Source organism: Engystomops pustulosus, chromosome 1 (genome assembly GCF_040894005.1).
Source record: "Engystomops pustulosus chromosome 1, aEngPut4.maternal, whole genome shotgun sequence".
NCBI lineage: Eukaryota > Metazoa > Chordata > Amphibia > Anura > Leptodactylidae > Engystomops > Engystomops pustulosus.
Window position 1 is genome coordinate 98,272,202 of NC_092411.1, and position 15,361 is coordinate 98,287,562.

The 15,361-nt window shown below is 35.7% G+C and overlaps 1 protein-coding gene across 1 annotated transcript; it reads left to right on the forward strand.

The window, feature by feature from the left end:
- The first annotated feature begins 4,255 nt into the window (after window positions 1-4,255).
- Window positions 4,256-15,081, forward strand: LOC140078354 (solute carrier family 12 member 3-like). The gene is made up of 26 exons (XM_072126001.1): window positions 4,256-4,750; window positions 4,843-4,989; window positions 5,338-5,413; window positions 5,818-5,913; window positions 6,446-6,585; window positions 6,701-6,811; window positions 6,909-7,020; window positions 7,334-7,464; window positions 7,586-7,670; window positions 7,765-7,919; window positions 8,095-8,202; window positions 8,366-8,489; window positions 8,904-9,005; window positions 9,170-9,325; window positions 9,565-9,664; window positions 9,801-9,912; window positions 10,166-10,288; window positions 10,669-10,775; window positions 10,956-11,038; window positions 11,288-11,347; window positions 11,459-11,563; window positions 11,686-11,797; window positions 11,895-11,981; window positions 12,288-12,405; window positions 13,292-13,359; window positions 14,333-15,081. The coding sequence occupies exons 1-26, from the start codon at window positions 4,340-4,342 to the stop codon at window positions 14,472-14,474; spliced, it is 3,171 nt and encodes a 1,056-aa protein (XP_071982102.1). The 5' UTR covers window positions 4,256-4,339; the 3' UTR covers window positions 14,475-15,081.
- Window positions 15,082-15,361: the final 280 nt, after the last annotated feature.

Sequence of the window (15,361 nt, forward strand, 5' to 3'; positions counted from 1 at the left end):
TAATGGGGCAGTGGAAGCATGGCATTCACAGGGGTTCAACCATAGCCATCTACCAGAGGTTCCTGACAATTCAGAACAATGTTTTTTGTTATTCAGCACTAACCAATTACATGGTTTGACAATTTTATGAGGTAGATTGTTACTTTGACGTCTCTATTATTTATCAATCTATCATCTATTTGTCGATCATATATCATCTATATTTATATATATCTTTCAACCAATAGAAAATTCACAGCAGCACCATGAAGAATTCTCAATACAGGCAGTACCCGGGTTACATACAAAACAGGTTCTTTTGGTTTGTTCTTAAAACAAATTTTTAACTCCCAGTCCAAATATTATCACACTGTCTGTTGGTTTTTTTGTGTATCTCTTTTAATGGGGTGTTTTTAAATACTTTTTTTCTGGTCATTATGTATGACTCATGTGATTAATAGAGATTAATTATGTGTACCATATGAAGTATTGGTACTGTACTTATTCAGTGCTATTGAGGGTTTTTTTGGTTAAATATACTGGTACTTTTATGAACATTAATTTATATAGCAACAAGTACTATGCATCTTATCTCATTTATTTTTTTTTTGGGGGGGGGGGTCCCAAACCTGACTTTTACTATATGGCCCCATAACTTGTACGTACTCAACTGCATGGATTACACAGTTCCTTGCAACCTTGGGTACCCATAATGCCAAAACATTATGATGAAAACTAATCTCAAAGAGATATATCAATACAGGACAACTATATGCAACATGAAACCTGCACACCCAAATGCACCACTGAATGCTCCTTTCATATGCCAGAGAACCCTCACTCTTATGATTCCTCTGGTACCCGAATGTTGAAACCCAATGAATAACACAATTTTTCCCCAACCGGTGATCTGGTCTCAGCATGGAAATTGATTGAAAGAAATTGCTAAAACAATTGCAAAAATTAACAACCTAAGACGTTACAAAATATTAAGTACTTTCTGTAATGCCTCTATTGAGCCCCATTGCTCAGTATCAGAACAAGCTTGTGATCATGAATACATTCTTGCTAAACATTTGTTATAATGTGTGTTAAAAAGTCTAATACCATCTAAAGTATAACATTTACTTTTTATTTAAAAAAAATATTTTTTTTGGTCTCTGTGACAATTGGATTTAAAAAATGGATGGTATTTTCTGGACATCCTGTCTGTAATCCTATTGAACCACCTTTTTTGCAAACAATAGAAAGGTCTAAACTAGACAGGAACTGTAGGTGGGATATCAGTTATGTTTAGTGGAACTTTTTGTTCCTTTGGTAGCTAATCCATGGAAGGCCATGATGCCAAGAGATATATATATTTATAATTTATCAACACTACATAAATTACACAATGATTAAAGCATGTGTTTTTATAACTGTATGGTCAGGGACAATGATCTCACACACAAGATCATAAGTAGTTAGTTAAGACAATCTATGGAACATATATGAACAGAGTCCCTCATAGTAACAATTTAACTTTTTAAATAATTTTTCAGAAAAAATACTTGCCAATCAAAAAAAAAGAAAACAAATGAAAAAAAATCACCAATTTCAGTTATTTTATGGGAAGCAGATTTGTTGTGAAATGTCTAGTGGAGGAGATTTCAATTAACTACATCTACATACCACGACCAAGACTGAATTCACACATATGTATGCTTGCAAGGTCTTTGCCTCAATGAGCACACGGCAGCACGTTGGAGAGAAAGAGGACTCCTCCCCTTTCTATAGGAAACAGTCATGCAGAGCCATTCTTACGGCAATAGCTCACGTGCTGGGAACCATAGGTGTCTACAGGGACGAAAATTTGGCTACAAACTTGCGGCCTGATGTACGTCCGCACAACACACGTGTAAATGCGGCCTTAAACCCACAAAGGGACTAGTGAGTAGAGCTGAGTAGACCCGATTTTTCTTGTTCGGGTTCAAGCCATGCGATTTGGACATATTGTCAGATTGGTGGACATGGCCATAGGCAGTAGCTAGGTGTGTCTATTTGCCGGACTGGCTGTTGTGACAACAATCTGGCAATATGTCCAGGGCATGCAAGCCAAACAGGAACCCCGAACCCCGAAACATCCGGTCCTCTCATCTCTACTAGTGAGTATAACCCAGTGGGAAAAAAACTTTGGCAGGAGAAAAAGTACTTCCCTTTTAGATCCCATTCATTTTGACTCAAATTTAGGCTTAAGTCCAAAAACTGATCAAAAACATGTAATAAAACCTTATACCATAGGTCACATTTGGATCCTTATTTTAGGTGGAAAACGTGTCTGCTGACAGTATGCAAAAATGAGATGTGAATACAGCCTTACTGATAACATACCCAGTTCTCAAAATAGGGAGCATAAAGGGTTATGTGCAATTCAGCACAGATGATTTTCATTGTGGTTATGTAAGAAAATTAAATGTTTCTGGTCAAAACTTTAATAAAAAAGTATGTGTTTTTCTAATTAGGGCACAATAAACTATACAAGTCAAGCTTCCCATAAAGATAAGTTAGGATTTAAACTATTTACTGAAAATGTATGGCAGAATTAATTACTAAATCAAAGGACTTTATCAGTGGTAATCTCTGGTTTGGAGCAATAGATACAAGAGTTATCATCCTAAAGGATCATTACTGATCATATCATACAAAACACCTTGATTTACTTTCATAATGTTATGTCTAGATTTCCAAACATCTATATTGTGCTGTCAGGTTTGTGTATCATCTTCATGTGGATGAAAGTAATTGTTCCGCCATTTAATTAGTTATTGTACCATTCAGACAGCACAGAAACTCGTTTACATCTCACTAGGGGTTCTCTAAAGTGGACACCAGAAACCACACAGTTTATTCTCTAATTATGAGTTGTTGTGGTGCATGCTAAGTACTTTGTAGAATGGGTCCATGTTCTGGACAATGACAAAAGTAAAACCTACTTCATATTATTTACAGAGGTGGGAATAACAAATGTGTGATATGGGAGGGTGTTGCCTGTCTGATGGTGGCTTCAGGTCTAATTTCATTAAGTTTAGGGAAAGGGGAAGGGTTATGTAAGGTGTTTTCTTTTGAGCGCTGGATATAAGGCTCCACACATTGGTCACACTCCTATGGCACTCAGGAGGTACACCACCTAAAGAAAGAAGATCTCCAGACTCAAACCTACTCTTTAGTTTTGGATATTCTTATTGTTATAGAAGACGGACTTCAGCAAAGGAACACTAAGAGTTTGTCAGGTAAAGTCTTACATGCTCATTATATGCTCTTTACTACTTATCTTCACTTTCTACCTGAAGTTATATTCCAGTTGCTAGCCATCAATATTGTTGCTATGAAAAATAATCATTTTTGGTACCATCTATGTAATATATCATTGTAGGTATAATTGTGATCCTATAAATAGTTTTATATGGTTATGTGGATTTTATCAAGTGATAAGTAAGCTTCACCCCTATTTTCTTATGATTCGGTGGCAACTGTATTGTTTAAAATGTTTTTAATAAATACTATAGTTGTGCTTCTTCAACCATTACTTATGTAACAAGATTATGTCTAAAGCATCTACTGACATTTTCAATTGTGTTGTGTTATGAGGTGAGATATTATATTTTTATGCAAATGTTAGAACATCCAGGGAAAAATGTATCTATCATGTTTACAAAAGTTGATAGAGAATGATTCAACACAAAGAGGCAAATTAGTCTATGTTCACATTTTTAGTTGGCTCGGTGTATAGGAAAAGCTGTGCCCTCTTTCTATAAATAAACAAAAATGTAAAGAGTTAAATGTGATGCACTACATTGTAGACATTTTGGAACAAATTATGCCAGAATTTTTCACCATTATTATCAGTAGCTCATATGACCTAAAGCGGTGATGTGCTGTTGGTGGACATGAGATACAGTGTTTACTTATGCAGTTGTTTTAGTATTAATATATACAATTTATACATATAATTACTACATTATGTTTTACAGAGAATAAAGAAAACTCCAGCTTCTGTCTGGAGTGCATGGATTGCCCCAGAAGCACTCCATTCTCCATCGGCAGGTTTACTATAGAAAGAGTCTCCATGTCTAGCCGCTATGGAAGCTGGGTTCCTTCCAAAACCCCTGAATACTGTGAGCAAGTTTCTTATGTTGTTTCCTGCTCTGAAGAAAGGCAGCCCAGTCACAGAAATGGCCATAAAGCATCTAATGGTACTGGAAATAAAATCAAGTATATTAGACATGACCATTCCCATGTACATGAGAACTGTGTATGCCAAACTCCAGGACTTTCCTCAGAAAGCAATACAAAGTTGACTTGTACAAACACATCTGATAGTATGGAGTCCCTTGAATGTTCTTCTGGCAGTGATGACCTTTCCTCTGGATACACTTCCACTACTGATGGACTGGTTTTGGAGACACCGGAAGAGCGAGTACAAGAAGCTTTAAACCATCTTAACCAGTCAATTGAAGCCTTTAATACAGGACTTCAGATGATTCCATGCTCCAATGAAAATCAGGAACACAAAGTAGTTGGGAATTGCCAGGAGACAGACAATTCCTTGTCAGCTGGCATCAGTCTAAATCCTGCAAACCTACCAGTGTGTAATAAACTGATTGCCCACAATCAAATGGCTTACAATTCTCTGGATGCCACACCAAGGCATGAACATTATGTCAACTCTGTTGCTCCTGGAAGGTTGAAAAGAAGTCGTCCATCATTGGATATTCTTCGCAATGCTATAGCGGTAAGTCAGCACACTGTAATTTAATATGTGTGGTGTTCCTTCTGATTCCATCATCACCTTAATGGGCCATTTCTTTTGTGTTTATCTCTTAGAATGAACAGCAACTGGTTCCGGTCAACTTGGATCAAGATGTTGAAATTTGCGAAAAAGACCAGCTTGAATTACAGGAGGAGGATGAAAAGAAGAAAAAGAAAAAAAATAATGAGCCTGTTCGTTTTGGATGGGTCAAGGGTGTAATGGTAAGGAAAACATTTTAGGAAAGCACCTAAGAGATTTTTGCTAAAAATCCTGACATACACCAAAGAACGTTTTATTTCTCTGCAACACCTATTGTAATGTTATTGAATGGTATTGCATTGTACTCTCTAATTTTGGAAATTGCAGTTTTAAGTCACCAAAAACTGTTGCTACAACCACCGGGTCACAATGCAACCATACACTCGGGGGTACACTCAGCACACCTTTGGTTGCACAATAGAGTTCCGGAAAAATTTGCAGTGTATACTTATGCCATACTTAGAAATTAGTAGGATCTTCTATATTTCTTCATCAAAACGTGTTTAATTCTTTTTTTTTTCTCTTGACAGATCCGATGCATGCTAAATATTTGGGGAGTAATTCTGTACTTGAGGTTACCATGGATCACAGCACAAGCTGGAATTGGTATGGCTATATATATAAAAAATCTATAACCTGCCAGGAAATGTACTTAGCTGAACTCATTATTCAAAGTACTATTAAAGTCACCTTTCAATGATTTATATTTCTGGAAGTTTTGTGTACAAGAAGCTGTGTGAATAAAAAAAGACAGTCCTACATGGTAATAGGAAAAGAAAATTGTTAGTTTGTATGTAAAACATCCCAATCTTTCTGTGTTTTTAGTAGCGCTAGTCTTGGAATAGTTAAATGGTCTCTTTATGATAGCAAAGATAGTGTTAACCAGCATATAACTTAAACATACATTGAAGTTCTTTGCCTAATGATGCATATATGTGCTAGCCAATTGCTGCAAACATTACATTTACAAAGGAAAAATTAAAGAAACGACCAAATTTCTTTTTGTTTAGGTCTCACCTGGCTGATCATTTTGATGTCTGTGCTAGTCACCTCAATCACTGGATTGTCCATTTCTGCCATCTCCACTAATGGCAAAGTTAAATCAGGTATGTTTTGTCAAGGCCTAGGGTCGGAAAGTAAGTGAAGAGAGCTCCCTTACAAGCTAGCAAGGTTTTCCTTATGTCATCCTGGAAAATGTATTTGCATATTGTCAAGGACTATTATGTATATTATTTATAAAGTTTGACCAGGACTTAAAACAGTCTACTTTTTATTTCCAAAATGGCATCACACCGCTACCAGTAAAATATTCTTATTGATATCAGAAGCTTACATTGTATTTTAAAGGGTAAGAGTTGGTCCCTTTCATAGAGTTAAGGGGCGGCCTGTTTCCATTACTCCATCCATAGCCTAGTAGCATAGTATATCCCAGGTCACTTTGTCATATAGTGTACAAAACATCTTTAACATGTACATAAAAAGTAGAAAGAATAACTTGTTTTCTAAATATTTTCTGTTTGAGATGAGTAACAGTATGTTTCTTTTTTGCCATGCTGTAATATATACATTATTATTATTGTTATTATTATTATTATCAAATTATTATCATTATCATAATATATTATTCTTGAATTATAGGTGGAACATATTTCCTTATCTCTCGGAGTTTGGGTCCAGAATTGGGAGGTTCTATTGGACTCATATTTGCTTTTGCTAATGCAGTTGCAGTTGCTATGCACACTGTAGGCTTTTCAGAGACTGTTCGAGACCTCCTTATTGTAAGTGTTATTGTGCCTTGTATGGTGTACAAAGCGTAGAACAAAACACAGATCATCCTGTACATTTTGAAGAAGGTTCTGTTCCTAACTGTCTATTGATCTTTTGTTCCATTAGGAATATAATGCTGTGATTGTTGACCCTGTCAATGACATTAGGATTATAGGTGTCATTACTGTGACAGTTCTTCTCTTTATATCATTGGCTGGAATGGAGTGGGAAGCAAAGGTCTGTAACTTTTATATGTTTTTGTTTCACTACATCCTTTAATTCTGAATAATAATTTTGCACATAAACTCATACTTATCTCTGCTACTTTTTTTAGGCGCAAGTAGTGTTCTTCTTTGTCATCATGGTGTCGTTTGCTAGCTATATAGTGGGGACACTTCTACCTCCAACTGAAGAGAAACAGTCTAAAGGATTCTTCAGTTACCAAGGTTAGAACAACAAAATAACAGCCAGTAGATCCTTATATAGATAAGAATATTATAATATTTTTTTTAATCAAACCATGGCTTTTTAATCCAAATGAATGAAGATTTCACAATGGCCCAATCACATATCCATCAGCTACTAAGTGTGTTTAAGCAGCTAAGCACTAAAAGGCACATTAATGTTATAGGAAAATTAGAATATCCCAAACAGCTGGTTCTTCCTACAAAAGGCTGGATTATGTGACATTTTCTCTGCAGACTAGTTGACGAGTAATATACCCATATGTAATATAACTTATCCTCTATGTATTTGCAGGGTCAATCTTTTTGGAAAACATTGTTCCTAACTGGCGTGGGGAAACTGGAACATTCTTTGGAATGTTTTCAATATTCTTTCCATCTGCTACTGGTATCCTTGCTGGGGCAAACATCTCAGGAGACCTTAAGGTACTATGTCCTGATTTTGTGTATTTATTGATATAGTTCATTGTGGAATACAATTATTACCTGTAGATACAGTTATACTATAACAGCATATGCTCAAGCTAATACCTATCTTATATTTCAGGACCCAGCAGTAGCCATACCAAAAGGGACACTCATGGCTATCTTCTGGACTACACTGTCATACCTTGCTATTTCCGCTACCATAGGTGAGTGTTGTTCATTTCTTAAAGAAAAAAAGCAATGAATCAAGTTTTAGCCAGTAAATAATTTGGGAATGTTTTTGCTTCATCGACCAAACAGGATCTTGTGTCCTCCGCGATGCCTCTGGCATTTTAAATGACACGATACCCTTGAATGACACAGACTGCGAGGGACTCAGCTGTCAATATGGCTGGGATTTTAATGAATGTCGACAAAATGAGACCTGTTACTACGGCCTTGCAAACCATTATCAGGTAGGAAAATGCAACGCATAGCTAAAGGAGTAAAAAAGAATGACATTTTTATGTTAAAAAAAGCCTAAATATTGAAAACAAAAGTTTATGATATGATTTTACAAAATCTTGATTGAAGTAACTGTAATATGTTTTTGTATGGATATTGTGTGAAATTGCTGTCTTTTCTATGCAGGCAATGAGTATGGTATCTGCGTTCAGCCCCCTTATCACTGCTGGCATATTTGCAGCCACTCTGTCTTCTGCCCTGGCTTGCCTGGTATCTGCACCCAAAGTTTTCCAGGTAGGAGGCCATCTAAAAAAAAGATTGATTTGTGAGATGTCTACAACATGACCTATAAGATGTAAGCGAGCAGACATTGTGCAATATAAGCTCGTGTCTTACGTAATTTAGGGTTGTTGTGATGTAAAAATCTTGTCCCTAACCCATGGATACATCTTTGCAGTGCCTCTGTGAGGATAAGCTATACCCCGTCATTGGATTCTTTGGAAAGGGCTATGGAAAGAACAATGAGCCTATCCGTGGATACATTCTGGCTTTCATTATTGCCATTGCATTTATCCTTATTGGTAAGTTTTTGGTACAAAGAGCTCTGGGGCATACAATGCTCTATTACCACAATACAATAGCGAGGTGATGATGTATACAATATCTAATATTGGGCGTGACAAGCAAAACAGAAACTGTTCTCTCTTCTTTGGGTATGGTACATTTATTTGATGTATAAGTACATATGCTTACAGATATAAAACCAAAAACCAGAAAATTATTTGAATCACAACATTTCAGTAAAAGTGTAATAAAGCTACACTTTAAGATTTGCTGAATCAGGGGCAGAGCTAGCCATGCAGTAAATCCAAGGATTTCCCTGCAGTGATTTTTTTTTTACTGAGATTATGAGATGTTTTCCAATTCCAGTTAATATATGTCATTTTTCTTCAGGTAATAGTATAATTTATCATTTAACTCCTGTCTTTTTACAGCTGAGCTGAACACCATTGCACCCATTATTTCCAATTTCTTCTTGTGCTCCTATGCCCTCATCAACTTTAGTTGCTTCCATGCATCTATCACCAATTCTCCAGGTACAGACAAAATTTTATTAGATTATTGAAAATGTATTAAATCTTTTTTAATGTTATCTTCAATGCTTGACATTGTATTTTCTGTACTATTTCCAGTGTGACTATGTCATGTTATACACTCACGTTACCACAATAATTCATAGTTTATTTCTAATCTCTTGTAGGATGGCGGCCATCATTCCGTTACTACAGCAAGTGGACGTCTCTTTTTGGTGCTATAGTGTCAATTGTCATTATGTTTCTCCTAACATGGTGGGCAGCTATCATTGCTGTTGCAATTGTTATCATACTCCTAGGTTACGTCACATATAAAAAGCCAGGTGAGATTATTAACTTTAATTCTTTGATTACAGGAAACTTACTATATCTTTCAAAATAAATCATGAGCTCTGAAGTCTTACATAGATACCTTTTTTTTTTTTTTTGCAACAACAATGTCTCACCAGCCATAAAATTGCATTCAGTTCAATAGACCATAAAAGCTCTTTTTGTGAGCAAAAGTTTCTATGTTTTTTCTAATGGAAAACTCCTTTAACCAAGTTCTCCTTTGTGCCATTAGATGTGAATTGGGGATCTTCTGTCCAAGCTGGAGCTTACAACATGGCGCTAACCTACAGTGTCAGCCTGACTGGAGTACAAGAACATGTCAAGAACTTTAGGTATTATAATTAGTATAATGCAAAACAATTATTTATAGAATAAATAATAAAATATAAAATAAATAATAAAATATATTTACAAAATAATAATAAATATCGAATTTATAGATTAAATACTGTTCCATTTTACCCACAGGCCCCAATGTCTTGTCCTGACTGGACCTCCAAACTTCCGCCCAGCTCTGGTTGACTTTGTCAGTTCTGTAACTAAGAATACAAGCTTGATGATTTGTGGAAATGTTGTAACTGTGAGTAACATTTTCCATATATATGAGAAAAAGAGAATTGTGTGTAAATATAAGATTGTGGTGAGACAAATGGTATATACTAGATTCCAAATCATTATCATATAATCTTATACAATGGTGTTCGTATCAGTGGGCTGATTTGGGAGCTAGTAGATTCCTTTAATGTTTTGCTTGATGATATGAAGTTGAAGTGGTAAAGAAAATAGAAAATGTCAGAAAAATAATCAGCTGCTTGTTTCCACTTTTATAACAGGACACTGACAAGGTTCCAGACTCAGATGGACATCTGCGGTGGTTGAACACTAGAAAGGTGCGATCATTCTATAGCGTCATTCAAGAAAGGACATTACGAGCTGGAGCCAAAAGTCTCATGCAGGTACATGATTATATAACTATAACTATATAGCACCAACATATTCCACAGTGCTTTGGATTCTTGTCCATAATTTATTCTCTCTAAGTTATATTAAACTAGTTGTGTGTCTGCAATATTTTTGAGGAGACAGAAGGAGGCATTGTTTTCCATTAATGCCTTGGAAAACATATTTGCATACTTCCCAATATTGTTGAGCACATAGTAGACTTAGGCTAAATGTAATGTTACTTATATGTTTATCGTAAAGGCTCAGTAGAACAATAAAGCTGAAGTAACAAGTAAACATTACTACCCATTACTACATTACTACCTACTTCTGTTTATGCTTAACACATTTTACAGCAACCCATAATATGTTGCATTGTGTTGTGTTTACACAGGTCTCTGGTCTTGGTCGTTTAAAGCCAAATACTGTGGTACTGGGCTATAAGAGTGATTGGCAAAAGGTTCCAGGGCAATGCTTAGAAGAATATGTAGGAATTATCAAGTAAGTGAAATCTAGACTAGATTCATAGCTATATTTCCTATCCATTTCTCAATTTTAAACACTGTGTATCATTAAAAACTTTCATTTCGCACATTTTTCTCCTGCATTCTATAATTTATTTTTTCTGTTTCTGTATTTCAACAATGTAAATGTTGGAATCTTTTGCTCTATTTTTCACAGTGACTCCTTTGACTGTCAGTATGGTGTGTGTGTTCTGCGGATAAAGGATAGCCTTAATGTATCACAGAAGATGCAGGGTGAATGTAAGTACTACTACACGTCATTGGTTGATCCTTTTGAAGAGTTTTTTATTTTTGTATGTGCATATATCTAAAGCATTTGGAAGTTAATAGAATTTGGTATTATAGATTTAGGCAATAGTGATTCTGTTGAACAGCATGTGACCCAGTTTTTGCTTCCGTTGGTAAATTCTATTTATGAGAAAACATATTATGAGAAATCATTTATACTGCAATTCACAAACATTCATAAACAACCTTCTATTTCTTCAGATAACTTAGGATTCCAGGATTCTGATGATGAGGCCATATCTGACAAAGAAACAGAAAAAGGTGAGAGCTTTTATTCCGTACTATCCTATACTATAAGGCCAACCTTCCAAACCATGAGAACTTGTGATGAGACTTTCATTATTTAATAAAATGCCTATTTTTTGTATGCAGACATTACGACCATAGTTCCTGAGATTATGAATCAAACTAACACTGAATTCCAGACTCGTCAGGGCAAAAAAAGCATTCACATTTACTGGTTGTATGATGATGGAGGTAAGCAATGTTTTTTTTAAATGTTTTTTTATTACTACAATGTATATACAGTACTAAGCAAAAAATATTTCACATTAATCAAATTTTTTTATTCCTACTTTTTATTATGTTGTATATTATAGGACTCACGCTTCTAATCCCTTACTTGCTGACTCGGAGAAAACGTTGGAGTCAATGCAAAGTACGAGTCTACATCAGAGGAACATCGGAAAATGCAGAAGAAGAAAGAAAAGAGTATGTTTTACTAGCATATGATATTGGTGGGCGAGAGGGTTTATGGTAAACTATAGCAGTACCCCTTTAATATTTCTTATCCAATTTCGTTCTGCAGAATGCAGTTACTGCTGGAAAAGTTTAGGCTTGGATTCCAAGATGTTATAGTACTCACTGACATTGACCAGAAGCCTCATCCGAAAAAGTAAGTCCATGAGATTCCAATCATTCTTACAAATGTTTTCTTCACATCCAGCAAAACAATTTATTATTCTTTAAAAAAAAATATAGCAATGCATATATTTTGGTACGATCTGGTATTTGGTGTAAATAGAAGTTGCATTTACTTTTATGACATGGTTGATATCTAGCCATTCTCAATTCATATAGCAATTTCCCCATCAACAAAGTCCTGCTCGCCAATAGAATTAAATATAAAACATACATTGTCAAACGTTTCCTCTCCTCTACCAGACTCTTGTCTTATTATCTTTTTCCTTTGTGTATGCAGCATGCAGTTTTTTGAGGATCTCATTGCTCCATACATGATTGAAGACCAGAGTGGAAATGAATTAGAGATCCCCCCATGGTGTATCAGTGAAAAAGACCTCCTAAACCACAAAGCTAAGGTAAATATCAACAAGTATCCATGTAAGGCTTCATTCACACAAAGGCTTGGGGCCCTGCGTTAGCCATTGTTTCAGTGGCTAGCACATATACCCATTTACTTCTATGGCTTCAAGCACACCGCCATTGTTTCTATGGCCCGTTCATGAGAAAGCTACCAAGGTTGCAAAATGTACAGCAGGTCCTGTTTCTGCCTTTATTGTGGCCCAGGCTCATCCACCCATGACAGACAGACCACAGACAAGGGACATCATGGTCACTTTACATATTTTGTTATCCTTGTTATTATTATCACATCAATATCATGTCCTCTGGCATCTTCATAATCATAGTACATCATAATTGTCCCATTACCGTGCCTTAATGGCCGCACGATATGCAGAACACATTATATTGATTTCACATGGACCTGTACTTTTGTTATTTAGCTTAGTATATTTAGATTTGATATTTAGTATCAGAGTGACTAGCCCTTTTATTTTGCTTGCTACCTGGGTCACAGGTTATATAAACCATGCATTGTGACATTATATAAACCATGCAAAACATCCAAATGCTACCGTATTGGAGTGTAATTCTATTTCTAGTTAATTATTGGATTGTACAAATTTTGAACCCCCATAAATCTGTGTTATATCTAGAATGAGTGACACTTTTGTTAATAAGTTGTACCTAGTTTTGCAGCTCATTTTAAAGCCAGTGGTACCAGGCACAGTTAATAAGCAAGTATGGCACTTAGAAAAAAGCAGATATATCCCAATAATTGATTTAACATATGTAACTTTTACAGAATGAGAATCCTAACAGTAGTATTATAAATGTCTGCAAGCATAGAAATACTACATAGATTTCTGAAGGTGTATTAATATGATTTGTTTACTTTCTCAGTCGGAACAATATGTCAGAATAAACGAGATTTTCCAACAAAACTCCCAGGATGCTGCTCTTATTGTAACGTAAGTGATTTAACAGAAACTTTCTGTTATTCCCTGCTGCTCTGTATTAAAGGAAACCTACCACTTGAAGTGGCAGGTGTAAGAAGGACATACTGAGCACCAGCCGGAGCTGGTGCCGGAGCTTATTTTTGTCAGTGTTTTAAACCGCTGTATCGCGGTTTAAAACACTTTTTAAACTTTATAGTCGAAGCTGCTTCGGCGCAGGGATGTACACGCTCGGCGTAGAGCCGCGCGCATGGTAAGCGCCGAGCGTGTACATCCCTGCGCCAAAGCAGCTTCGGCTGTAAAGTATGTCTGGTATGTCCTTCTTATACCTGCCACTTCAAGTGGTAGGTTTCCTTTAAGAGAAAATTGCATACATAAAATGTTGTCATCACCAAAAAGGCAAAAATTGTCTTGATCATATTCTTATGTGACACACCATACCTGAGCTAACAGCAACGTGCAGTTCTGTTTTTTATTTTTCAAACTTTTTAAAAAGATACTTTTTGCCATAGATGAAACAGAACTATATATGTCTAAGGATATACTCTTCAAGGAAATGCAAACGAATCTAATCTCATCCAACCCCTATTAAGTAAAAAGCCCTCCCCCCCCCCCCTTCATTAAAGGCAGTCCTCGGGTTACATACAAGATAGTTTCTGTAGGTTTGTTCTGAAGTTGAATTTGTATGCAAGTCAAAACTGTATATTTTATCATTGTAACCCCAGCCCAGCCAATATTTTTGGGGTCGTTTTGACAAATGGATTTTGATGTTGGATTGTCATAAGAACCAGGATTAACTAGAGGTTGTCTGTAAATCGGGTGTACTTAAGCAGTGGGCCGTCTGTATATAATCTGCTTTATACTCCACTTGAACTATGATTGTTTCACCTCATATTCAACAATCTAACAGATAATACCAAATAAATATTTATGTGTCAATTATTAGCCAGGTCTTAATAACATATTTTCTTTCTTATTCTTAATACAGAAGCCTACCTATTGCCATCAAATCAGCCTGCCCCAGTTCCCTCTATATGGCCTGGCTTGAAAGCTTATCTCGAGACATTGTCCCACCAATGGCCTTCATCCGTGGTAATCAGCAAGACTCTCTCACAATATACTGCCAATGAGCCTGGGAAATACTTGCGCTTCCATTACTTAAAGTGAAGATCATTCTTGCTCAGATATGATATAAATTATACTTGCTACATGTTTTTAAATCCTGCCCTATCCATAACAACAGACTACAAACTGTCCTTTTCGTACTGTAAATGACTGTTGTAGTCTGTTACTAAGGAATCAAAATACAATATACAAAAGGGAAGAAACCGTCTCTTTAGTGCCATCTGTTGGTGGCTGTGTAAAAGATTTTCTCGTATAGAACTGTTTCACATGTGCTCAAACTGGATCCTCATTGAGAGATGACTCTGTGCAACTCTCTGAACTTGAAATAACACTTGCCATATCTCAACAACCAGGAACCTGAACTTTTTTTAAGCATCAATAATGTAAATACTTGTTATTCTTGTAGTTGTAAGTTTATCAAATTAATGTATACTACATAGATGAAATTGTAGAAATACAAAGTTACCAAATTGTAAAAGAATCTTCAATCACATTTATGATACATAAGTCAATGTATGTGTGATAACAGCACCTAAGTTACATGTGATGGACGTCCTTTATATTTGACTAGAAAAAGTAACTCTTCGTTATCTGGTTGCACATTGCAGGTGACATGACGTTACCACTTATGATTTCAGGTTTCCTATGTTTTTTCTAGTTTCTAATAAAAGGTATAACTCCTTACATAACTTTAAGTGCTCTTGTGACATTCAGCACCACAAATTACTTTTATACAGACTTCCTAAACTATTTACTCATTAGTGAAGAGAAGTAAATGTTCTGACTCTTATGTAAACCTGTAAAATATCATGTAAATAAAAATGGTCTTGAACTATAACAATTTGTAGCTTTTTTTTTTTCCATTGAAGCTATTTTAGATTTATAGGTCATA